Below are 26,181 nucleotides of genomic sequence, written 5' to 3' on the forward strand. Positions count from 1 at the left end.
CCCACTTTCCACATAAAATAAAACACTGGGAGCCGCAAATACTTTTTGACATCTAAAATGAAGATAACACTGTATAATAACAATAATGTAACGGAATAATGTAGGTTTTACTTTCACGGACAAGCCTTCTACACGTGGCAGATAAATATGGCAAAAACAACTTAAGTGCATTAAAAAAATACAACTCACCAAACCGCTGCATCATGCATCGCGCTGATTATGTGATTATGTCTACTCTGCTCCGCAGTTTCTTTAAAAAAACAACAACAAAAAAACTCGTAGCGTATCGTTTAATCCCAGGTGCTTATTCTCCATGTGCCAAAGCAGTTTTGAAGGTTTCATTGCCTTATTTGCTTTTCCCGTATGTTACGTAGAGCGGACTGTGCGCGTGAGTCACCTGTAGCGACAAACCCAGATTTTAAGTAGGCATTGTCTGTTAAATTTATCTTTCTTTTTCTTGGAGGTCGTAGTCTCCTCTTCTGGCTCCTCAGTTGTCCTTTTCCCCTTTGTTAAAAAGATCTCCAAAGACTTTTGTTTTGGCTCATTTTCACTCGCTTGTGGCTCTACTTTTGTGCGTCGTGTCTGATGTGTTATACGTGATACGTCACCGCGGATACAAGAGCAGATAATATACTTGCTACTACATCAAATAGATTTCTGTGGCGATTTCCAGCAGGATTTTCATGATACATCTACGGACGAGCTTATTAGTGTGTCATTAGGGACGGGCCAAAGTTGCTCCTGACCCCTGTGCGCACAGCGTCTGAAAATCAGGGCTCTTTACGCAGGACTGTGAGCTGTGTCTGCGTCAGTTCCCAAGCCACGCAGAGCCGCAGTATAAGGCTGAAAGAGGCGCATACGGCTCCGGAGCCGCGAGTTGCCGACCCCTGAAATAGAGCCACTGCACGTGAGCTCGACATCAATGAATCCAACTTGGTCAATGTAAAAAGACGACAAAAGTTTTCAGAGGAAATAAAAGCAGATTTTCCGTGTTGGTGCAGCTTTATTTTCTAAACCTGCAGATGTGTTCATCCCGTGTTGTTGTCGTGTTGGTTCCAATTTTCAGGCACAGTTTAAAAAAAGCGTGTCGGTGCACCGTCTTTCTGTGTAAATATCTCATGTTACAATATGAAAACCTGCGGCTTTTATTCAGGTGCGGCTTATATATGTACAAAATTGATTTTCTCTTCAAATTTAGCTGGTGCGGCTTATATCAAGGTGCGCTCTGTAGTCCAAAATTTACGGTAATTAACAATGGTTTACAGTCCGTATTAGGATGCAGAACACAAAACATGTTTAAACACTGTAAAAAAAAAAAAGCAAAATTGCACACAAAAAATCAGAAACAGCGAGACCGCAAAAGGTGAACTGCAATATAGCGAGGGACCACTGTAGTTCTATTACTTTGCTTGCCCTCTTCATACTAGTAGGTTGTTAGTTAGCTTGCCCTTCTTCTTCTTCTCCTCCTGTTTATCCAACATGAGTCTACCACTTTAAACACATCACTTCTAGTTAATTTACTCATCGTTTTTTTTTTTCAGAGGAGACTAAGGGCGCCAAAGCTTTGTACAACAGAACAAACGCCATATCCCTCTGGCCCTGTGTATGTGTGTCTGCATGTGTGTAGGTGTCTGTATATTTGTGCATGTGCGTGTCTGTGTACATGTGTGTGGCCCTGTGTGTGTGCATGTGTGTCTCTGCGTGTCTCCATGTGTGTTTGCATGTGTGTGCGTGCGCGTGTGTGTGCTGCTCCTCATTACAGACACATTAATTAGAGGCTCATTAGTATAATTAATATTCACTGATCCCACTCCCACTGGTCACAACATCAAACCACACACACGCACACACATACACTACCACTACTACTACCACTACTGCTACTACTACTACCAGAGCTAGCACTACTACCACTACTACACAGGGTCTTGTCTTCTTAAATACTATAATTTTGTTGTTCGTTATTAGAGAAACTGGTATAATCTGGTCCTGGTCTGGTTCTGGTCTGGTCCTGGTTTAGTCTTGGTTTAGTCCTGATTTAGTTCCGGTCTGGTCCTAGCCCCGGTCTGGTCCTGGTCTGGTCTAGTCTAGTCCTGGTTTAATCCTGATTTAGGCTCGATCTGGTCCTGTTTTAGTCCTGTTCTAGCCCTTGTTTAGTCCTAGTTTATTCCTGGTCTGGTCCTGGTTTAGTCTTGATTTAGTCCCGGTTCAGCCCTGGTTCAGTCTTGCATTATTTCTGGTTCCGACCCGGTTTGGTCCTGGTTTAGTCCTGGTTTCATCACAGTTTAGATTCCATGTTCATGTGGTGTCTGTGCAAATGTGAATGTACAGTGGCTTGCAAAAGTATTCATCCCCCTGGAACCACAAATTTAAATATTTTTTAATTTGCATTTTATGTGAATAAGTAACGCAAAATGGTACATAGGTGTGAAGTAGAAAGAAAATTATACATAAATTCCAGGAAAAAAAATACAAAAAGTTTTCAGAATTGGATTTAGGTCCGGACTTTGACTGGGCCATTCTAACACATGAATATGTTTTGCTTTAAATCATCCGCTATGGCTTTATGTTTAGGATCGGGAGCACCCCCACACCACGATGCCGCCACCACTATGTTTGACTGTGGGGATGGTGTGTTCAGAGTGATGTGCAGTGTTAGTTTCGTCCACATGTAGTGTTTTGCTTTTAGGCCACACAGAGCACCTTCTGCCACATGTTTGCTGTGTCCTCCAAATGACTTCTAGCGAACTGTAAACAAGACTTCTTATGGATGGTTTTCAACAATGGCTTTATTCTTGCCACTCTTCCAGAAAGACCAGATTTTTGTAGTGCACGACTAATAGTTGTCCTGTGAACAGATTCTCCCACCTCAGCTGTGGATCTCTGCAGCTCTTCCAGAGTCACCATGGGCCTCCTGGCTGCATCTCTGATGAGTGCTCTTCTTGTTCGTTCTGTAAGTTTTGGTGGACGGCCATATCTGAGTAGGTTTGAAGTTGTGCCATACTCTTTCCATTTCTGGATGATGGATTGAACAGTGCTCCTTGAGATGTTCAATGTTTGGGAAATCTTTTTAGATCCAAGCCCTGCTTTAAACTTCACCACAACTTTGTCTCAGACCTGTTTGGTTTGCTCTTTTGACTTCATTTTGTGGTTTGCTCCCCAACGCTCTCTTAACAAACTTCTGTGGCCTTTACAGCACACTTCTTGGGCAATTTATACTGAGATAAGATTACACACAGGTGGAGTCTTTTTAGTCATTAGGTCAACATTAAATTTTTCCTAAAACATCAGGCAACTTCTAAAAGCAATTGGTTGCACTCAAGAAAAAGGGGGCTAAATACTTTTACACGCTTTTTTAATTTAAAAAAATAAATAAATTGAAATCTTGTAAAATATTCCACTTCACACTTGTGTGCCATTTTGTGTTGCTGATTCAAATAAAATGCTAAGAAAATGTATTTAAATTTGTGGTTGTGATGTGACAATATGTGAAAATGTTCCAGGGGGATGAATACATTTGCAAATGTTGAAAACTGAGATTAAAATTAATTTAGAATCAGTTTCTAATGTTTTTAAAAGTATCAACAGATGCTGCCTCAACATGAGGATTTAAAGAGTCCAACAAACTGGCAGTGATATTCTCTAACTAAATGCTCAAACTAAAATACTGTTAAGGGCAGAAATTAAAAACTTAAAACAAGTATTTAAATGTCCCATATGACACTAGTCTCTGATCTACATTCTAATGTTGTTTCCTCCTCACAAACATACCTGGAATTGTGTTTTGCTTCATTCATACATGCATATTTAGGTTGAGTTCTTCTGAAAACACTCCGTTCCACCCTGTGATGTCATCATGTGGTAATACAGGAAGTGCTCCACTGTATTTTTAAACTCCATAAACTTTCACTAGAATAATTTGGATCATTTCAGCCCTGGAATTACCACTCTCTACTGAACTAAAGGTAAAAGGAGCTGTTAACTTGAAAACTAATGCTTCATGACATTACAAGGTGGAACAGAACATTTTGAGTTTTGGAGCTGTAGACAGACTAATAATAAAGAGTAACTCAAACATGTGTGACTGAAACAAAACACAACTCCAGGTATATTTTTGAGGAGATAACAGCATTTAAACATGGCTTAAAGCTCACAAGAGTCAAGTTTGCATAATATAGGACCTTTAATAATATTATGTTATTTTTGTTATTTCTGAAAGATAGTTTTAAACTGATTATTATTATTATTATTATTATTATTATTATTATTATTATTATTATTATTATTATTTTGCATTAGAAGCAAATACATTTCTTATAGGTTAAGTTTGTATACAGCCTGGTTTGGGGACTTCTGGGATTTTCACAATTAATGGGATTTTGGATCTAGTCTCCACTTCACCTGTTTATCCTTGTTTGCGTTTTTTTAGTGGACAAAACGAACCCTGAATTCAAGTTATTTTAAACCCTGCTAGCTAGCCCCTTTTGTGTAGTGAGTTTTTTAAACCAAAGCCACAGAAGTTCACATGTAAAACAGAGACCTACCTCATGGCTCTAAGCGACAGCTTGTAGGCGAGCTCGGCGTCATGAGGTAAGAGCGAAGTGAACAGGTAACGAGCGAATGTGTGCATGGGAACGCTCTCTCTATGGACCACCTCCCCCAGACCAGAGTACGGCCCGGCTGTGAACAGAGAAACAGGTTACAAAATACTAGATACATTACAAGAAAACATGCAAAACATACAGCTTTAAATGAATATTCTAAATGAAGCCTCGGGTGAAAGAAGAAGAATGTGGTTTCAATTAAAGCCACACTCTGCAACTTTCTGTGGTTTCAATTAAAGCCACACTCTGTAACTTTCTGTGGTTTCAATTAAAGCCACACACTCAAATAAAAAGGAGATAGATGTCTGTTTATATTACAACCAAAGGAACAGCAATTCCAAAGAAACTAGCACCACCCTCATCCCTCCCTCTTCTCCTCTCTTACCACTTCCTCTGCTCCTCTCTTCTCTTTTATCCCTCCCTCTGCTCCTCTATTCTCTTTTATCCCTCCTTCTGCTCCTCTCTTCTTTCTTGTCCTTCCCTCTGCTTCTCTCTTCTCTTACCCCTCCCTCTACCCCTCACTTCCTCTTAGTCTCTGGTAGTTATTTTAAACCCCAACTGGCTGTGAGTCAGAGGGGGTCGCCTGGGCGCCAGAGGCCCCCGGCCCCACCACAGCCCTGAGGCCCTGAGGCCTGGGGTTCCCTTAGCTCCTGAGCAGAGGTGGGTGGTCCTGGTTGGGTGGGGCTATGGGCCTAACCCCTCCTTGGTTTCCCCTAAGCAGAGGTCTGCGGGCAGGTAATCATCAAATGATGGGGACTAAAATCTGTACACACACTCAGACCTCCCTCCTTTCTGGGGACAAATATGAGTTCAGATAGAAGTGTTTAGGTTCAAGGGTCTGAATATTTGGGCTATAGAAAAGGCGCTGCATAGAATGAGTGACATGTGACAAGGTTAAAAGAAATTCAGTGTTGGTGACTAAAATCTCAAGACGTTTCTCAGAAGTGTGTATGTGCTTTGTATGTGTGCTCTGTGTGTGTCTACTCTATGTGTGTGTGCTCTGTATGTGTGTGTGTGCTCTCTGTCTTGGGTGTTACTGCGTAAAGTTCTCTTTTGGTCTCTTTTGGTCAGACCAGAGCAGCTCGGCCTCTGCACCACAAAATGAAAGGATAATAAACACGCAGCAGAAGCCAGTGGGTTTTTCCTCTTCAAAGTGGCAGTGTGTGGTTTTTGGGCATGTGCCACTTACAGGCCACAAGGTGAAACCTGCTAACTCAAAACATACATGTGGATAACATGCAAACCGAACTGCAAGGCCCCACCCAGACCAGGAAACACCAAAACACCATAACACCATAGTCTGTATAAAGTAGTGGGCTCAGTGAGTGTGGCATCCACAGTGTTCGGCTCTTGTCAAATGAAGCTCATTGAGGCTAGTAGTTATAGGGGCATTTGGAGCTGAGTTCCATATTTGGAATTCTGATTGCAGGTACCATAGTAACCAAAGAGCCTGTTGCTAACACTAGTGGGAATGACCCTGGGGAAAGAAGGTGCCTGATTTGTGTGTTATTAATGTTCATATCTTGAATTATGGACACATATGGATATTATGGACGGGTTAATACGAATATTTTATGACCAAAATGATGCGTCTGACAGTAGCAGTTACAGAGAGGTGTCACAGTATTTCAATAAAAAGTGAATTGGAGTATCTGGCGGCTAGCAGGTTAGCTATGTTGATTTATATATACAGTCTACAGTACACATATTTAAACTTCATAAAAACTGTTATATGGAAGAACCGCCCAACACTTGATTCTAGGATTAAATTTCCTGGATCAGATTTGTTTATTTTAGTGACACATGTGAAACAAAGGGGCTCATTGGTCACCATAATTTAGAAATAAAGTCACTTTTCTGTCTTCTCAGATTAAGTGTTTAAGCTTCACTTGCTGATTCTGCAGAAATCAGCCATATTTGTTTTGATACAGAAGCACCATGCATGTCCCTGATTGGCTAATCAACCTATCAATCACCCATCTCGTCCATCCGAACTTAAAAGATTTGACAGTGACCAGACTTACATCTTCGTAAAGAAGAAGTGAAGAAACGTGTGTTGTGGACCCCAGGCAAATTTTGAAAATGAACATTTTAACATAGATCCATAGACTGTATATATAAATGGACACAGCTATAGTTCCAAATAGTAAGTGATCATGGGTGCGCTTCCGGCTCCCTCGACTCTGGCTTCAATTCACTTCACTCTATTGAAGAACTGTGGCCCCTCTCTCTGTAATTGCTGCTTTCAGACTAATCATTTTGGTCTTAAAATGTTCATATTAACCCACTGCACATAATCCTAAGGTCTTTGTTTTGCCATTATGTCCATGAAACAAGATATGTACATAAATAAGAGACAATCAGGAGCCTTCTTTCTCTGAGGTTGCTCCTGCTAATGTTAGCAACAGGTTTGATTGGCAGCATTGCTACGCACCTGCTCCCTTTTAAACCAGCGATATGGGCGGGAAGGGGTGTTACCTTCAACAGCCTCACTCTGGATTGGCTCTTTAGTTGGTATGATACTCGTGGTTGGAATTCCAAATATAAAACTCAACTCCAAATTGGCCCCTGTAACTGCTAGCCTCTATAAGCTTCATTTGACTGGAGCCGAACACTGTTGGTGATGTCACACTCACTTAGTCCACTTCTTTATACAGTCTATGCCTAGATCAGAGAATAGTGTAACATGGGCCCTTTATCAAAAACATGTGAACACAATGAAATCAAGTCTCTCTCACCCTCCAGTAGAAAGACGGCTTGTTTTCGGAAGATCTTGACCAGGGCATCGTCCAGTTCCACTTCCTGTAGCTTGGCCAATAGCTGCTCCTCGTTGCGACACACCTTCTCCTGGGCATACAGCCCATCAGGCATCACCCTCTGCTGCCCTAAGCCAATCAGAGCCGTCTCCACTGCCAAGGCTACGTATGACTCGCCGTCTCCTAGTAACCGCTGCACGGGCAACCGCTGAAGCTCCGCCCTGCTCACAACACTGGAACAGTCTGAGGAGAGGAGACAGGGAGAGATAGTTGTCATTTAGGCTAATTGTAAAGATCAGTGGTGACAATTCTTCAACAATAGGATGGGTCCCACTGGAGCCTACTTCTATGGATCAGACCTGAGCAGCTGAGGTATTACACAGAATTCTTCAACAGGTTTAAAACTGTTCCACTGACTAAAATCTCAAGACGTTTTAATGCATTGACTACAATGTTCCACTTAACTTATCTTAACTTATCTATCACAGTAGCTCAGTGGCTCAGTTGGTAGAGTGTTTGTTCACTGATTCGGCTATCGACACAAACATCATTAGTAGAGCTGACAGACCCCACAGGTTGGCAGTGCAATTCCAGCTCCCACAGATGATTGCTGCTGTTGTGTCCTTGGGCAAGACACTTAACCCACCTCACCCCCAGTGTCTGTGTACACTGGTGTATGAATGGGTGAGTGTTTCCTTGATGTAAAGCATTTTGAGCCTTGAAGGTGGGAAAGCGATATATAAAATGTGAACGTTTACTATTTACCATCACTAGGACACAAAGTCTCTGTGGAGAGTGGATTCTTATTTATTTATTTGCAAACAGCTGTACTTAAATAAATGAAAAATAGTTTAATGCCATACTGTGGAACATTTCTGGAAAAGATAATTGTATTCTTTCTCATTAATCCTATCATAAAGCATCTTATAAAGCAGAGGTGTCAAACTCATTTTCACCGAGGGCCACATCAGCAAAATGGCCACCATCAAGGGCCAGATGTAACTGTGCAGCAGGATAAATGTCACTAAATGTAAACAAATGTCATGTAAAATAAATGTAACTACTTTTAATCTTGTTAAATAACTGTTTCTGTATTTATTATTTATTCAGGTTGCAAATATTACGTTTCTGTGTAACTCCGTGTAACTGTGTATTTCCTGGTAAACTGACATTTTTAAAAGTGTGTATCTGGTCAGAGTACACCTTCAGCACTGCTTCAAAAACAGCCTTTTTTAAACTTTTAATTATTGGACAATTTGTTGTTTTTCTTGAAGGCTAACTTTTTCATACTTAGCTCTCTGTTTGGTGTCAAAATGTCGATGTAGATTGTACCGACCCCGCTTCATAACACACAAAACATACAGATTTTCTCCTTAAAGCACAAACTTGTATTCATCTTTAGCACCTTGAAACTGTCTTCCACGCTGACAATTTTTTTCTTCCTGAACAATTTGGGATGATTATTTGCAAATATTTCTCAGTGTCACTTGTTGGGAAAATCTCATTAGTTTATTGTCAATGCACACATTAAAGCAGCAAAGACTTATTTTAAAATGACAGTCAAGTCTTAATTTACCTTCTTGCGGGCCACATAAAATGATGTGGCGGGCCGCATTTGGCCCCCGGGCCTTGAGTTTGACATATGTGTTATAAAGGCATAATTTGTGGAATAAATCACATTATCGTGCTATCTTCGTCCAATTATAAAAGAACTGAATGGACCAAGACCCAGCCAAAGAGTGGTGCACATGTCTTTGAAACATACATAGAATTAATTGTTTATAAAAATTGCATGTATAGGTTTGTGAGAGCAACAAACAAACTTAACTATGACTGTGGTCTGAACGAGCTTGTTTCCTGCTGTTACATTATAAAGACCCCATGACCTTTGACCTCTTCCTGTGACGAGTGAGCTTTACATTTCATCCATCGTTTAATACCGTTGGGACCACCGGTCAGGAACAGAAAATTAGGTGTGGTCAGAACCACAAAACTAAGGATTAGCCTATTACTAATGTTTCGGGTTGACAGGAATAGTGTGGGGACAAAATACTAAACTGTAAAAGCTTAATTTGGATACTGATAAGGCGGACTTCTTGAAAACCCTTTTTAATGAACAGCAAGTAAACAAACTTCTCTGGTTTGACACAAAGAAACATTTTTAAATGGTTTAGAACTGAAGACAAAATGAACCTTTACCAAAGAGATGATGCGATTGTTCTCATTTATGGTTCAATATTGTGAAATCTTGATTCCTGAGTTAGGTTTGTGTTCCACTGGGAGAGATGGAATGATTATACCAAAGAACATGAGCTGGACGCTGTTTCATTTACATGTCCAAATGAGATCTGATTTGTCTATTTTTTGTTTCCATCTATGTTTGGTCAGTTCTTTGTTCTATTCTTTCTTCCCATAAAAAACCTAAGACCAGAATGCTCACCCAAAGTACAGCTCAACACCTCTGGAACATTCTCCGGTCTAAGCTGCTACCTCAGAGGAGAGGCTATTTCTGTGAGCGGAGGAGCCAATGAGGGCCAAGCCGGAGCAGTATGGGGGAAGCACGTTTAAAATGGAGGAGATAAGACAAGGTGAATTTGGAATGAGCCCAACTCTCGGCCGCTGTCTGCATCACAACTACGTCAAGAAGAAGAACTACGCCAACACAATTCAAAGTCATATTATAATGTGAAATGAGTCACTGGCCAAAGAATAAAACTTGTATAATCAAATTTATACAGAAAAGGGCATTTGTAGCACAACTCAGGAATAACTTCATAAAACGTTTTATTTTAAGTTGAACTCTCCAACGGGATTACATTTACAATATAATCACAACTGCACCTGGGAGGCCTTTAGCTATTCCTATGCATGGATTTCAGAATTAAGAGGAATTAGCATAGACTGTATATATAAATGGACATAGCTGACCTGCTAGTTGTCACTTTCCAAATTGGAAGTGGGCACGCTTCCGGCTCCATCAACTCCAATTCACTTTACATTGAAAAACTGTGGCCCGTCTCTCTGCAACTCCTGCTGTCAGACTTGTCATTTTGGTCCTAAAATGTTCGTATTAACCCACTCTACGTGATCTCGGTGCTTTTATTTCATTAGTGTGTCCATAAATCAAAATATAAACACTAATAACAGACAAATTAGGTGCTTTCTTTCTCCAAGGTCATTAGCTCTAGCGTTAGCAACAGGTTTTTGACAGTGTTGCTAAGAACCCACTCCCTGCCAAACCAGCGGTGCGGGCGGGATTGTGCGCTACTTTCAAGAGTCTAGCTTCAGATTCGCTCTTTGGTTGCTATGATACTCGCGGGTGGAACTCAGCTCCAAATTGGCCCCTATAACTCCTGGCCTCAATGAGAACATTTGACTGGAACCGAACGCTATGGGTGATGTCACACTCACTTAGTCCACCTCTTTATACAGTCTATGAGAATTAAGACCATAGCAATTAACAATTTAAAGTAAAATATCCCATCTTTTAAATGGTGAACAGTCCTCAAAACGTCACCTATAACCGGGAGTTGCAACCTCCGAATACTGATGAAATGTCACATCATAGAAAGTCTTTAAGGTTTATTTCAAACTGATTTTTTGTCTTTGGATATGGCAGCCCAAAAGTAAAGTCACCTCATTCTGCTTTCTGACTGCATACGTGGATTAAGAACAAACATACAAAATGTAAACATGATATTAAATGCTTTTTGGTCAGAATACACGTTCTAGTCATTTCTTCTCATTGAGCCTCTGAAGTTGCATTTGGAGTGATTCATGTTTGAGTAATCTTTAATCTCTTACTTTCAAGATGCCATTTTACTGATCTACCCCCATTTTCAACTCCAACGGTACACACACACTGTCCATCCATCCATCCATTTTCTTCCGCTTATCCGGGGCCGGGTCGCGGGGGCAGCAGTCTAAGCAGGGACTCCCAGACTTCCCTCACCCCGGACACGTCCTCCAGCTCCTCCGGTGGGACCCCAAGGCGTTCCCAGGCCAGCCGAGAGACATAGTCCCTCCAGCGTGTCCTGGGTCTTCCCCGGGGCCTCCTCCCGGTGGGACATGCCCAGAACACCTCCCTAGGGAGGCGTCCAGGAGGCATCCTGAGCAGATGCCCGAGCCACCTCAGCTGGTTCCTCTCAACGTGTAGGAGCAGCGGCTCTACTCCGAGCTCCTCCCGTGTGACCGAGCTCCTCACCCTATCCCTAAGGGTGCGCCCGGCCACTCTGCGGAGGAAGCCCATTTCAGCCGCTTGTATCCGCGATCTTGTCCTTTCGGTCATTACCCAAAGCTCATGACCATAGGTGAGGGTAGGAACGTAGATTGACCGGTAAATCGAGAGCTTCGCCTTCCGGCTCAGCTCCTTCTTTACCACAACGGACCGATACAGCGACCGCATCACTGCAGACGCTGCACCGATCCGCCTGTCAATCTCACGCTCCATCCTTCCCTCACTCGTGAACAAGACCCCGAGATACTTGAACTCCTCCACTTGGGGCAGAGACTCACCACCCACCCGGAGAGAGCAAACCACCTTTTTCCGGTCGAGAACCATGGCCTCGGATTTGGAGGAGCTGATTCTCATCCCAGCCGCTTCACACTCGGCTGCAAACTGCCCCAGTGCCTGCTGCAGGTCCTGGCTTGAAGAAGCCATCAGGACAACATCATCTGCAAACAGCAGAGATGAAATCCTGTGGTTCCCAAACCAGGCCCCCTCCGGCCCCTGGCTGCGCCTAGAAATTCTGTCCATAAATATAATGAACAGAACCGGTGACAAAGGGCAGCCCTGGCGGAGTCCAACATGCACCGGGAACAGGTCTGACTTACTGCCGGCAATGCGAACACAGCTCCTGCTCCGGTCATACAGGGACCGGACAGCCCTTAGCAAAGAGCCCCGGACCCCATACTCCCAGAGCACCCCCCAAAGGACACCACGAGGGACACGGTCGAATGCCTTCTCCAGATCCACAAAACACATGTGGACTGGTTGGGCATACTCCCATGAGCCCTCGAGGACCCGATGGAGAGTATAGAGCTGGTCCAGTGTTCCACGACCAGGACGAAAACCACACTGCTCCTCCTGAATCCGAGGTTCGACTATCGGTCGGATTCTCCTCTCCAGTACCCTGGAATAGACCTTACCGGGAAGGCTGAGGAGTGTGATTCCCCTGTAATTGGAACACACCCTCCGGTCCCCCTTCTTATACAGAGGGACCACCACCCCGGTCTGCCATTCCACAGGTACTGTCCCCAACCGCCACGCGATGTTGCAGAGACGTGTCAGCCAAGACAGTCCCACAACATCCAGAGACTTGAGGTACTCAGGACGGATCTCATCCACCCCCGGAGCCTTGCCACCGAGGAGCTTGCCAACCACCTCAGTGACTTCAGCCAGGGTGATGGACGAGTCCGCCTCTGGGTCCCCAGTTTCTGCTTCCTCCTCGGAAGACGTGACAGTGGGATTGAGGAGATCCTCAAAGTATTCCTTCCACCGCCCGACAACATCCCCAGTCGAGGTCAGCAGCTCTCCACCCGCACTGTAAACAGTGTTGGTGAAGCACTGCTTTCCCCTCCTGAGGCGTCGGACGGTTTGCCAGAATCTCTTTGAGGCCGTCCGATAGTCCTCCTCCATGGCCTCCCCGAACTCCTCCCAACCCCGAGTTTTTGCCTCTGTGACCGCCCGAGCCGCGGCACGCTTGGCCTGCCGGTACTCATCAGCTGCCTCAGGAGTCCCACGAGCCAACAAGGCTCGATAGGACTCCTTCTTCAGCTTGACGGCATCCCTTACTTCCGGTGTCCACCACCGGGTTCGGGGATTGCCGCCGCGACAAGCACCACAGACCTTACGACCACAGCTACGAGCAGCCGCATCAACAATAGAGGTGGAGAACATGGCCCACTCGGAGTCCATGTCTCCAACCTCCCCCGGGATCAGGGAGAAGCTCTCCCGGAGGTGGGAGTTGAAGACCCCCCTGACGGCGGGCTCCGCCAGACGTTCCCAGCAGACCCTCACAATACGCTTGGGCCTGCCAGGTCTGTCCGGCTTCCTCCTCCGCCAGCGGATCCAACTCACCACCAGGTGGTGATCAGTTGACAGCTCAGCCCCTCTCTTCACCCGAGTGTCCAAGACACGCGGTCGGAGGTCAGATGACACGACAACAAAGTCGATCATCGACCTCCGACCTAGAGTGTCCTGGTGCCACGTGCACCGATGGACACCCTTGTGCTCGAACATGGTGTTTGTTATGGACAAGCTGTGGCTAGCACAGAAGTCCAATAACAAAACACCGCTCGGGTTCAGATCGGGGAGGCCGTTCCTCCCAATCACGCCCCTCCAAGTGTCACTGTCGTTACCCACATGGGCGTTGAAGTCCCCCAGGAGAACAACGGAGTCCCCGGTTGGTGCACTGTCTAGTACCCCTCCCAGGGACTCCAAGAAGGCCGGGTACTCTGCACTGCTGTTTGGCCCGTAGGCCGACACAACAGTGAGAGACCTGTCCCCGACCCGAAGGCGCAGGGACGCGACCCTCTCGTTCACCGGAGTGAACCCCAACACGCAGCGGCTGAGCTGTGGGGCAATGAGCAAGCCCACACCAGCTCGCCGCCGCTCCCCGCAGGCAACGCCAGAGAAATGGAGAGTCCAACCCCTCTCAAGAAGATGGGTTCCAGAGCCCAAGCTGTGCGTGGAGGTGAGGCCGACTATATCTAGCCGGTAACGCTCAACCTCCCGCACAAGCTCAGGCTCCTTCCCCCCCAGCGAGGTGACATTCCATGTCCCCAGAGCTAGTCTCCATGTCCGGAGATCCGGTCGTCGAGGTCCCCGCCTTCGACTGCTACCCGGATCTCTCCGCACCCGCCCCTCATGGCTCCTCCCGCAGGTGGTGGGTCCACGGGAGGACGGCCCCACGTCGTTTCTTCGGGCTGGGCCCGACCGGGCCCCGTGGGGAAAGGCCCGGCCACCAGGCGCTCGCTGCCGAGCACCCACCCCCGGCCTGGCTCCAGGGTGGGGCCCCGGTAACGCCAGTCTGGGCGACGTAAACGGCCTCGTTGGATTTCTCTTCATGATGGGCTTCTGAACCGCTCTTAGTCAGACCCGTCTCCCAGGACCTGTTTGCCATGGGTGACCCTACCAGGGGCATGAAGCCCCCGACAACATAGCTCCCAGGATCATTCGGGTGCTCAAACCCCTCCACCACGTTAAGGTGGCGGTTCGGGGAGGGGCACACACACTGTGACGCACACATTTCCTTCTCCAGTTTTATTTTCTTAATCAGTGATACATGTGAGTTATAGATTAGGACTACAGAGCAGACACAAGCACAACAGGTTTTATTTAAAATTCATTTTTGATTTGAACATGTTAACTACATTTCTGAGGAGTCATTTTTATGAATTATACTACTTTTACAATAACAAGATGACTCTCCATGCCTTATAACTACATGCTGTTATAATATTTTTAGTAACTTAATATTTTTAGCTTGTCTCAATATGTTTCTTAATAGTTCAGTGTTTTGTAATGTCTCTCCATTGTTTTTTTATGTGCTTGTTTTTAATATCGTGTATGATGCACTATAAGCATTTTGCATTTGTTTTCCAAAATGTTTTTAAACTACACAAAACAACCTTAACTTTAAGTCAGTCCTATTGTGCTTGTGTGTGCCCTATAGTTATAATCTCTGACACCTGTGGATCATGCTGTTCTAATTTGCACATTTTAAATCACAATATTCATCTATAACTTAATAATGACTTAATAAAAGAAGCAAGTCCGCTGACTTCCACGTTAGAAAACTGCGGTGCCCAATGGGAGCTGACATCGCCGTAAATGTCATCACAACAAAGCACTGCATGCAGTCGGCGCCCCCTATGGATAGCTGCACATCACAGTAGCGAGCGGCCCATTTTTTTTCCATTTGTACCAAAATGACTACGCGTCGCTGCTGAATCCTATGAGTATCCCGGTTAAGAAAATAAAACTGGAGAAGGAAGTTCCTACATCACAGTGGTGGAGGTGAAAACAGGAGAAGATTGACAAAAGACGTCTTGAAAATAAGAGATCAAAGATTACTCAAACATGAATCACTCCAAATACAACTTCAGATGCTCAGTGAGAAAAACCAACTAGAACATGGTTAAAAGCTCTGAAAAGAACAGTTTGAAGAATAGGTCTTATTTAATATTCATAGTTTGTGTGGTAGCTTTACCTGACAGGTCTAAGCAGGTGGTAGCGCCCTCCTCTCCCCCTCGCCCCGACTCAGTGAGGGTGCTGAACAGGGTCCCAATGGGGTCCAGCGGGTGGCCCACCCAGCCCTCCATGTTGGTGATCGAAGTGTGTCCCTTTTGAAGCAGCTCTATACAAGACAGAAAATAAAATTACACCGGGTTTTCATCAAAACAAATACAAACACATTCAAGCAGTGTTCACAAAGAGGACTAAACAAGTGAAGAAATGTAGTGGGAAAAAGGAATGGAGTTTATTTTGATGAGAAATAAAATGGCCATTGTCGAGTGTGAGTTGTGTACATCATTATTTCATTTCAGAAGTAGATTTATTTTTTTACTCACTGGTACATTTCTTCTGGTTTATTTATAACTTATTACTACAAACAGTTAATATCCTAAATTTAAAAAAACAGCGATGAAAATATGTAAGATACTGTTGTAGCCACAGTTGCCCTGGGACAGACTGACGCAAGTAAGGCTGCTAATCTGCACCATCGACCCCTCTCACCACCAGCATTCACTGACGCACCACTTTCATACTGACCAATGTGGGAGAAGTGCCTTCCCTAAGAAAACAACAGACTTTTGGGTTGGGGGAACGCTGCTCTAACTGAGTCTCACTTCACACTTTGGCTTGGTCCTGGTTGGGGACCAGTTAAGTCCTGATGCAGACTTGGTTTGGTCCTGTTAAGTCCTGTTCTAGTCCAGGTTTAGTCCCACATTTTGTTCCAGTTTTAATGTGTGATTTTGAAGAGTGAACACAGCCATTAAAAGAGACGTTTCATGAGATATTTAAGCTTCTAATACTTTAAATCTTCACAGAACTCTTCTCTTTTAAGTTAATTTTATAATGTTTTTATTTATTTTTATGTGTTTGTGGTTTTAATGTCTCTTATTCTGCGAAGTACTTTGAATAGCTCTGTGTATGAATGGTGCTGTACAAATGAACCTAGCACAGCTTATGTAAAATCCTGGAACATAAACAGGAACCATATTGGCGTCGTACCTTTTTTGTGTCGGCGAAAATGGTCGAGCTGCCTCTGTTGTTGTCTCCGCAGAGTGTTGACGACAGCGATGGCGAGACGCAGCGCCTCCCGGGGGTAACCGTGGGAACGCAGGGCATCCACTCGAGCACAGGCCGTGGGTACATGCTCTGCACAAACAGCAGACGCCAGCATAAAGCTATGGAAACTGTGCCTCCCCTTTGCACTTTGAAACAAACACCTCTACAAATATTAGGGAGATACAATCAAAGCTCCACTGTGTAACTTTTCTAATGGACAGTTTACCAGCTGCTTGCCTCCAGGGAGACGTTACCACCTTTCCACAGCATGACATTTATTTCAATTCATGTGTTTTTATCACCTGTAAATCGACCTGGTGACATATCTTACCTGTCTCCATGGAGCTAGAAAAGTTAAATGTCATACGGTGGAACGTTAATGGTAAAGCAATAATATCGCCATGGAGACAAGTGGGTGGTGAACCTTCCAATAGAAAACTTACATGTATTTGCACTCTGTTTTAGGGATAAATTATTACTTTTTAGTTTGTTCTCATAAGAAAATAATAATAATAATAATAATAATAATAATTTTTTTTTTTATTTTTTTTTTTATTTTTATTTTGAAGAACACCCAGTGACATAGAAACACATACAATATTTACAGCTTACTATTTACAGAGAAAGTTGTGTTGATGTGTAAAAGTGTTAGGGGGGGGGGGAGTACAGTACGGTACCCTGCATTATTCTGTCTTGGTTGGTTTTCTTTGTAAGTATGCGTGTGTGTGTGTGTGTGGGGGGGGGGGGGGGGGGGGGTGAGTGTATGAGTGTGTGTGCGGAGATAAAGAAGTAATACTAATAATATTAATAATAAAAGTAAAGATAACGATAACAGGTTTTATTATTGCTGTCATACTCAGTGTTGGTCAATATTGCTCTATGTTAGTTTTGTGGTCCTAATGGTGGTATTGGTTATTTAGATTTAAATGTAAAATGTGTGTGCATGCGTGTCCTGTACAATGCATTAAAAGAGGCAAGGTTTTGGTGAGCCCGCACTCAAGGGGCAGTACCCCCTAGCAACGCGCCCATTCCTTGCTAACCCTAATCTTTTTTATGTATTTGTTGTCAATTATTATTATTATTGATTAATAATTAATTTATTGTGATTAATAATTGTTATTATTGTATATATATATATATATATATATATATTATATATGTGTGTATATTTAAATTATTATTTAATAATTCATGTTCTTTATTTTAATTTTTAATATGTGTGTTTATATTCATCCATTTATTTATCTCCATCAGAACCACAAATTAATTCAATAAATAAATTAGTTAATGAATAAGGCAATAATAATGACAATAATAGTAGTGACAGCAACAATAGAAACGTGTACATACAATGAAAACAATAACACAACAATAATAGTGATATACAGCAATAGTGGTGGTATGATTGCAATTATTGTAATAAAGTTTACATAATGTCGTGTGTGTGTGTGTGTTTGTAGGAATGGGGGTGTGTATAGGAGTGTGCGTGGCATTCTCATAATTACTATGTTAATGGTGTTATAATAGTCTATTGGTGGAGTTTATGTTGTTGATATTGATGACTGATTGAAAACAATATTGAAGTGGTTTATGAATGGTGTCCAGGTTTCCATGAAAGACGGTATGTCATCCTCAAAGTATGCTGTCATTTGAGAGGTTGAAATGTGATGGATGAGCGAGTTAGACCAGTGTTTGATGTTTATTGACTGTTTTGATTTCCAGTTTTGTAGAATTATTTTCTTGGCGATAGTTAGAGATGTCAACAAACTGTTTTTATATTTAGGTGGTATGGTGAAAGTTGTAATAATGCCAAGTAAACATAGGGATGGGGAGGGAGGAATTCTGCAGCTCAGGATGTCTGTGAGTTTGTGTGTAACTGTGTTCCAAAAACCCTGAACTGGTGAACATTCCCAGAGTGCATGTAAATAAGTGTCTGTGACTCCCATGGTGCATTGTGAACAGGTGTCTGTGTCTGTTAGTCCCATTTTGAATTTCTTGTATTGGGTGATGTGTGTCCTGTGGATAACTTTGTATTGGATAAGTTGTAGATTAGTGTTGGATGTCATTGAGAATGTATTTTTGCAAATTTCTGTCCAGAGTTCGTATGTAGGTGGTGTATCTATATCTGTGTTCCATTTGAGTTGTGGTGCATGTATTATATTGTCTGAATGGATAAGTTTGTATAGTTTGGAAATGAGTTTCTTTGGTTTCTTGATATTCTTTATGTTTTCTAATAGTTGAGGGGGATCCAGGGTATTATTAGTTATATTAATCTTGCTTTGGATAATGGATTTGATTTGTAAGTATTGAAAGCGATTATTGTTGTTGATTTCGAACTGTTCCATAAGTTGTCTAAATGTTATGAATTTATTGTTGTGGAATAAGTGGTGAAGGTGAGTGATGCCTTTTTGTTCCCATGTGCGATAGTGAAGTGGGGTACTATTCATGTGAAAGTCAGGGTTGTGCCAGATGGGGGTGTATTTACAAGGTGCCGTGGAAGAATTAGTTAATTTTAAGGCTTTCCACCAGGCTGTCAGAGTTGTTGAAATGACTGTGTTCTTGAAGCAGTTATGTTTTTTGAGAGTAGTATTCATTGAGGGTATGTCTGCCAAAGAAAGATTTTTGAAATATGACTGTTCCAAAGAAATCCATGTGTTATTATTGTATGTTTGTCCTGTCCACTTAACTAGATATTGTAGTTGATTTGCCAAGTGATAGTGGATGAAATTTGGTGCTTCGAGGCCGCCTTGTGCTTTGTTTTTTTGTAATGTTGAGAGTTTGATTTTTGCTTTTTTGTTCTTCCAATAAAAGTGTATCATTAATGAGTCTAGTGTCTGAAACCATTTGTCCGGAGGTGTAGCTGGGATGTTTGCAAATAGGTAATTCAGTTTGGGGAGGATTTTCATTTTTACTGATGCTATTCGTCCTATTAGTGAAAGTGGTAAGTTTGTCCATCGTTCAAGGTCGTTTTCTATTGTTTTAAGCAGAGGGTTATGATTAAGTGAGAACAACTCTGACAGCCTGGGGGAAATGTTAATGCCTAAATACTTAATGTTACCTGTGTGCATACCAGGGAATGAATCCTGAGCTGCAGAACTTCCTCCTTCATCTGAGAGAGGGAGTATTGTTGATTTGTTCCAGTTGATAGTGTAGTCTGATATGGATGAGAATGTATTTATAATTTTGAAAGTTTCGTGTAATGATTGCTGTGGTTTTTGTAGGTACAGTAGAATATCATCTGCATATAGGCTGATTTTATGATGTGTGTCCGAGACGTATATTCCTTGTATGCTGTTATTTTGGCGTATTGCTACTGCAAGCGGTTCAATGAATAAGGCGAACAGCGAGGGAGAGAGCGGGCATCCTTGTCTAGTGCCCCTGTGCAGTGTGAACGAAGGTGAGGTGATACCATTAGTTGTGAATCCCAGATAATAATAATAATAATAATAATAATAATAATAATAATAATAATAATAATCATCATCATCATAATCATAATCATAATAATACATTGACAAAAAGTAAAAATATTCAACTTTTTACCATTTGTTTTGTGTTAAATATCTTCTTGTGTGTTATGTTGTTGGTAGCTATAATCCGGCATATTTACATAAACAAAACTATGTTCTAATGCTGTTACCTCCTCAAAAGCACTTCCTGTATTACCAATGACATGACATGTAATGACATCACAAGGTGTTGAGTGCTTTCTGTTTGGGAGTAGAAATCTGCAGGGTTTGTGTGTTAAACATGGGAATGAAACAAAACACAACTCCAGATATGTTTGTGATGAGGAAACAACATTAGAACAGAGTTCAGAAAATAGTAGTAATATGGGTGATTAAATAAACAAACAAACAAATAAATAAATAACCCCTTTCCCAGTCCTCACCGTGCCACAGAGGCCAGCCGCGGGCGTCGAACAGCGAGCCCTCCTGGTTGTCATGGTAACAGTAGTTGGCATACAGGTCGCTGGCGATGATGTGCTGGAGATGGCGATCCTGCCAGTGAAGGTCGCAGGCTTCGATGGCCCGAGTGAATACAGTCCGATGGGAGCGCATCTCTGGAGAGAAGAGCAGTTAAACCAGAGATACAGAGGTAAGTGGATTATGGGGATTATCACAGACTCAAGAGACACACAATTAGAGAAAGCATTAAGCAGGATCATCCACACGCCTGAAATGGTTTGATTTAACAGGTGTGTGAGCAGCCAATCACAGACGGGGAAGAACAGCTGGAAAACACTTTCAATTATGATATCACAAACAAACTAAACCTTGACCTCATCTTCAGTTAATATTAAAGGCAGACTGAGCTTGGGTTTGAACCTCAGACTGTGTATATAAATGGACACTGCTAACCTGCTAGCCATCATGTTCAAATAGGAAGGGAGCATGGGCCCACCTCCAGCTCCATCGACTCGGCTTCAATTCACTTTACTTTGAAACACTGTGGCCCCTGTCTCTGTTACTTTCAGACCCGTCATTTTGGTCTTAAAATGTTTGTATTAACCCACTCTACATCATTCTAGGGATTTTATTTCACTATTGTGTCCGTAAATTAACATATAATAACTGACAAATCAGGCTGCTTCTTTCCCTGAAGTCAGTCCCACTCGCGTTAGCAACAGGTTTGACTGAGAGCATAGCAAAGCATCTGCTTCCCTGCATCCCTACCAAACCAGCGGTGCAGGCAGGAAGAGGTGATACCTTCGACAGCCTCACTCCAGATTGGCTCTTTGGTTGCTATGATACTTACAGTTGGAAATGGGCTCTAAATTGGCCCCTATAACTGTTAGCTTCAATGAGCTTGTAGGTGACGTCACACTCACTCAGTCAACTCCTCTAAACAGTCTATGATTCACACACAGATTCATACACCAGTGTACAAAGACACTGGGGGCAGGTGGGTTAAAGTGTCTTGTCCAAGGACACAACGACAGTATTCTGTGGAAGCTGGAATCACACTATCAACCTGTGGGTCAGTGGACCGATCTGTCTTCGGCTCAGTGGACAAATGCTCTACCAACTGAGCCACTGTCCCCCCTTGTAATTGGGTCATATACATACTACATATACTACAGCTACCTCATTTTGCTCGAGATTGAGATGTGCCCCTTTCTTGTAGGATCTTAAAAAATCATTTTAAAATAGTTTCCTACCGTTAAATCAGGTGCTCTCACAGTCTTGGTCTTTAGTGAGGATGAGAAGTGTTTTTCATACCTTTTCAGAACCTGATGCTTTCCATTAACCTCTAAAAATTATCATAAACAAACATAGCATCATTTCAGACATTGGCAGAGTATTTCCACAGGAGACGAGCTGCCAGTCTCCCTCTGCTCAAACATGATCTGAAATACACGTTCCACCTCCAAGATAAACAGGATGTACAAACTGCTACAGGCTCATAATGTTTAATGAATAGAATGAGAGGTCAAACTGAGATGGGAAAAAGGGCTTTTGGATGTTTTGGTTCACAAAAATGGAGTATATTTCAAGGACAAGAAAAACTGGATCCTTTGGTGCCACAATCAGAATTTAATAATCTGGAACTTTTGTACTCACACCTGCTCCTGTTTTTTATGGACTTATATACTTATTTTTTGTATTGTATTTTGAGCAGGGCACCTATGACAAAGAGAGTCTGAATGCGCTCATTGGGTCTCCTTGTGTAAATAAACCTACATAAATACTCCCAGATGGACTCAAGGTAAGTGCCTGTTTTTTATATTCTATATATATTTTCTATATTATACTGGTGATTCGCTTTTTATTATCGCCCCTTCTGATTTCACCATAGCACAAAATATCTGCACATGAACTATATTCATTTCATCTGCCCCTCATCTACATTACATATCATAGATATCACAGGTTTACATTTCATTAAGGAATGCGACAAGGCTCATAAAATCTGCACCTAAAGAGACTGGTCTGATGTCTGCAAATGTGTTTTTAAAAATAAAAAATATAGAAAAAAACTGAATCCGCAACTTGAACCTGATCTTTCACTGTTTAATATTATCTGCATTTTAACAACATATTAGCAGCCTGATACCAGCCTCTGTTTCTATTAAAGGCCCATATTACGTTGTTTTGTGATCTCTGTTCTAATGTTGTTTCCTCATCACAAACAGACCTGGAGTCGTGTTTTGTTTAACACACAAACATTGTATATTTAGGCTGAGTTCTTCTCTCAGACTGAAAACACTATTCCACCTTGTCATGTGGTAATACAGGAAGTGATTTCAACATGGAATTGCCAATGTAAACTTCACTAAATGTCAAAGGAGCTGTTAACTTGAAAACTACCACTTCATGCAATCATAAGGTGGAACAGAGCATTTTGAGCTGTAGTAATAATAATAAACTAATAATAAAGGGCTACTGAAATATGTGTGAATGAAACAAAACACAACTCCAGGTATGTTTTTGAGGAGGTAACAAGAGTCAATTTTGTGTAATATAGGACCTTTAAATATGATCATGATGTGATCTCATCTGAACAGTTGGTTTTAAGGTATTTTAAAATTATACACAAAGCATGACTCTTTTGCAATAGGGAAACTTAATAATTTGACCAATTTCTATTAAATACTACAGGTCTTTTAAGTGTTTTGATCTGAAGCAGTACACACAGGTCCACATCTGCACATCTGGGAATAAAGCATATTTCTAACAGTTGTACACAGTTGTTCATCACTGACCTTGGTTGCCATGGGCGCCCTGAGGCAGTGAGTGGGTGAGGTTGGGCAGATCATTGCCATGGTTACCGTCCTCCCAGGGGCACACGTCCACGCTGTTCCATCTGCGCAGCTGCCGGAGCCACGAGCTCTTCTGCTCTTGTTTACAGTGAGGGTTTAGGACGATGCACATCCACAGGGCGCCTGGAACACAGAGAGAATAATATGATTATTTATATGGATCTAGAAAATACAGAACACAGCAGGAGTGAACACAGAACAAGCATATAAAATACCTGCAGCACAAAAAACATTAGACTTTGCTCTGATCCAAAACAAGCCAAACTTTGGATTTTTGACTTATGGTTAATACTGGGCCGGTCCACATGAACCAAAAGTGAAATTGTGAAATAATTTTTTCGCAAAAACCTCAGAAAGTGGAGCCATTATTCAACCCAAAAATGAATATGGCAAATTTGCATATTCCTATTTCCTCCAAAACTTGATGAGGTTCAAAATGTATGGTTTGTACCCATAGTCTGTATAAAGAAGTGGACTAAGTGAATGTGACGTCACCCACAGTGTTTGGCTCCAGTGAAATGAAGCTCATCGAAACTATCAGTTCTAGGAGCCAATTTGGAGCAGAATTCCATATTTGGTATTTCTACCGCGAGTATCATAGCAACCAAAGAGCCAATCCGGACCAAGGCAGTTGAAGGTAACGCCCCTTCCCACCCGCATCACTGGTTTAGCAGGGAGAGGGCGCTTAGCAATGCTAATGCTAACGCTAGTGGGAGTGACCTCAGGGAAAGAAGGCGCCTGATTTGTGTGTCTGAAATAAAAACACCAGGATCATGTAGAGCGGATTAATACAAACATTTTAAGAGCAAAATGATGAGCCTGACAGTAGAAATTACAGAGAGAGGATCCACAGTTTTTCAATAGAAAGTGAACTGAAGCCAAAGGAATTAGAAGAGTGCCAATGATCACTTCTTATTTGGAATGCAGCTAGCAGGTTAGCTATGTCCATTTATATACACAGTCTATGAATCAATCTTATTATTTGCAATCATGATTCAGCACATACCCAGTTCTACCTGCTCTTCTCCTGTGTAAAACGATGACATTAGCAGCTCCGAATCACGTAATGGAAATGGCATGTACCTTTGAGATTTGACTAAGTCCTAAACACAGTTCTCTGGTGAATATGGGCGCTGGAGGGCTGATGGATAGAACACTTTCGTATGCGGCGGCCATCTTGCACTAGAAAACCAGACTATGAAACAGAGGAGCTAACTAGTCTCGAGGCTACGCCGGCTGCACACATATCATTTTGGAGTAAATTGGAACAAACAGAATATGAAAAGTGGTTTGGTCTCTGGGGACGACAGGGAGCGGTGAGGGATTTCTGCCTTGAAGATGGCTGGAGATATGTAATCTCTGTACAGGGCATAGTCATTCAAGGTTCATGTAGAAAGAGGTTTATGAGCCCAAGCTAGCACAGGAGTGACATGATCTACTCTACTGTAAGTACAACAGGTTAGCTAGTAGACAGAGGCTGTGTCTGAATGTTCCCCCCAGCCCCTAACCCCTGATTCACTCCACAGCCCTGGACTCTTTATCAGACTCTGTAGAGCCTCAATCGCAGAGAGATTAGGACACACAACTCACTACACTCAGGTCATATGACTCTGTGTCTGGGTTAAAAAGCTAAAGTCTAAACTCTGAAAAAACTTTATTTCTGTAATAAATAATGATCAGATTAAACTGGCACAAGTCTTTATGGGCTAAAAATAATCGTACAAGTTTATGTCCAGATGGATCTTACGTAAACGGAGTGAATTTTTAAAATTTTTGTCTGAGATGTGGGAAATTTGCGATTTTTAAAGAATTTTAGCTAAAGTTGCTAACACTAGCACCTTTACCCGATAACAGCTTATTTAAGAGTGTTTTATTCATAAACAGGATCAACATTGCCATAACCCAGCACTTCTATCTGCTTCATTCAGTCATACGTGTCCAGTAAAAGACCAGTCTCTCTGCACTAGTGATTTTCCGACTCTTGCAATACACTGTGGTCTATACTGACTGCTCTAGTAACTACTGAAGCCCATTACTTTTCAAGGTGCATTGTAGGACATTTTGAGCGCGCTATTTTCTCACCAACTGGACTTTCGGACACCACTAAAAATGGTTTGGCTCCTAAATAGTGCCCCTTGTAGGAAATAGTGGGGACATTTGGACACAGCCCTAAACAATGGATGTTGTTCTGGAAAAATATGGAGCATATCAAAAGCTGATCAAAAATACAAAAATAATAATCTTATAAAAATATCAAATAAAGAAATAAAATGATAGTTCTGTACTTGTGTTATGTCTGAACTTTTGCGGTCCTAGTGTTTATTTATTTATTTGTTTATTTGATTGGCACAGTGCATGTTAATGAACATACACGACAAAAGCACAAATGTAAACACGCCGGATTGTAGCCATACAGCTAATTTCCATCCGTAGTCTCATGGGTCAGGGTCACAGGGATCAAAAATACAACAACAATAAAATTTACATTTAACTATGATCAGGCCTTGAATACAATTTTCCAACCATACAATCTTACAATCTTAGTCACTTTGCACTTTGCTCCATTAACATTCTCTCAGCTCATTATCCAGACCCACATGCAGCATACAATACTAAACCGGTCCATAAAGGATACACAATATATAATAAAGAGCCTGGCACCTAGTGTGTGCAAGTTTGGTTTGCCCAGAGCCAGTTTTTCAGTTGAGCCTTAAATGAATTATATGTTGGGCACTCCCTCAGAGTTAAAGGGAGGCTATTCCA

The 26,181-nt window shown here is 42.3% G+C and overlaps 1 protein-coding gene across 1 annotated transcript in view; it reads right to left on the minus strand.

Moving 5' to 3' along the window:
• Positions 1-26,181, minus strand: part of LOC117375983 (zinc finger SWIM domain-containing protein 6-like) — a 157,378-nt gene that overhangs the window by 33,872 nt on the left and 97,325 nt on the right. The window contains 6 exon segments of the mRNA XM_033972384.2: positions 4,545-4,680; positions 7,343-7,603; positions 15,574-15,720; positions 16,599-16,745; positions 20,548-20,718; positions 23,362-23,541. Coding sequence (XP_033828275.1) covers positions 4,545-4,680; positions 7,343-7,603; positions 15,574-15,720; positions 16,599-16,745; positions 20,548-20,718; positions 23,362-23,541 — 1,042 coding nt within the window.

This window comes from Periophthalmus magnuspinnatus, chromosome 9, assembly GCF_009829125.3.
Source record: "Periophthalmus magnuspinnatus isolate fPerMag1 chromosome 9, fPerMag1.2.pri, whole genome shotgun sequence".
Classification (NCBI taxonomy): Eukaryota; Metazoa; Chordata; class Actinopteri; order Gobiiformes; family Gobiidae; genus Periophthalmus; species Periophthalmus magnuspinnatus.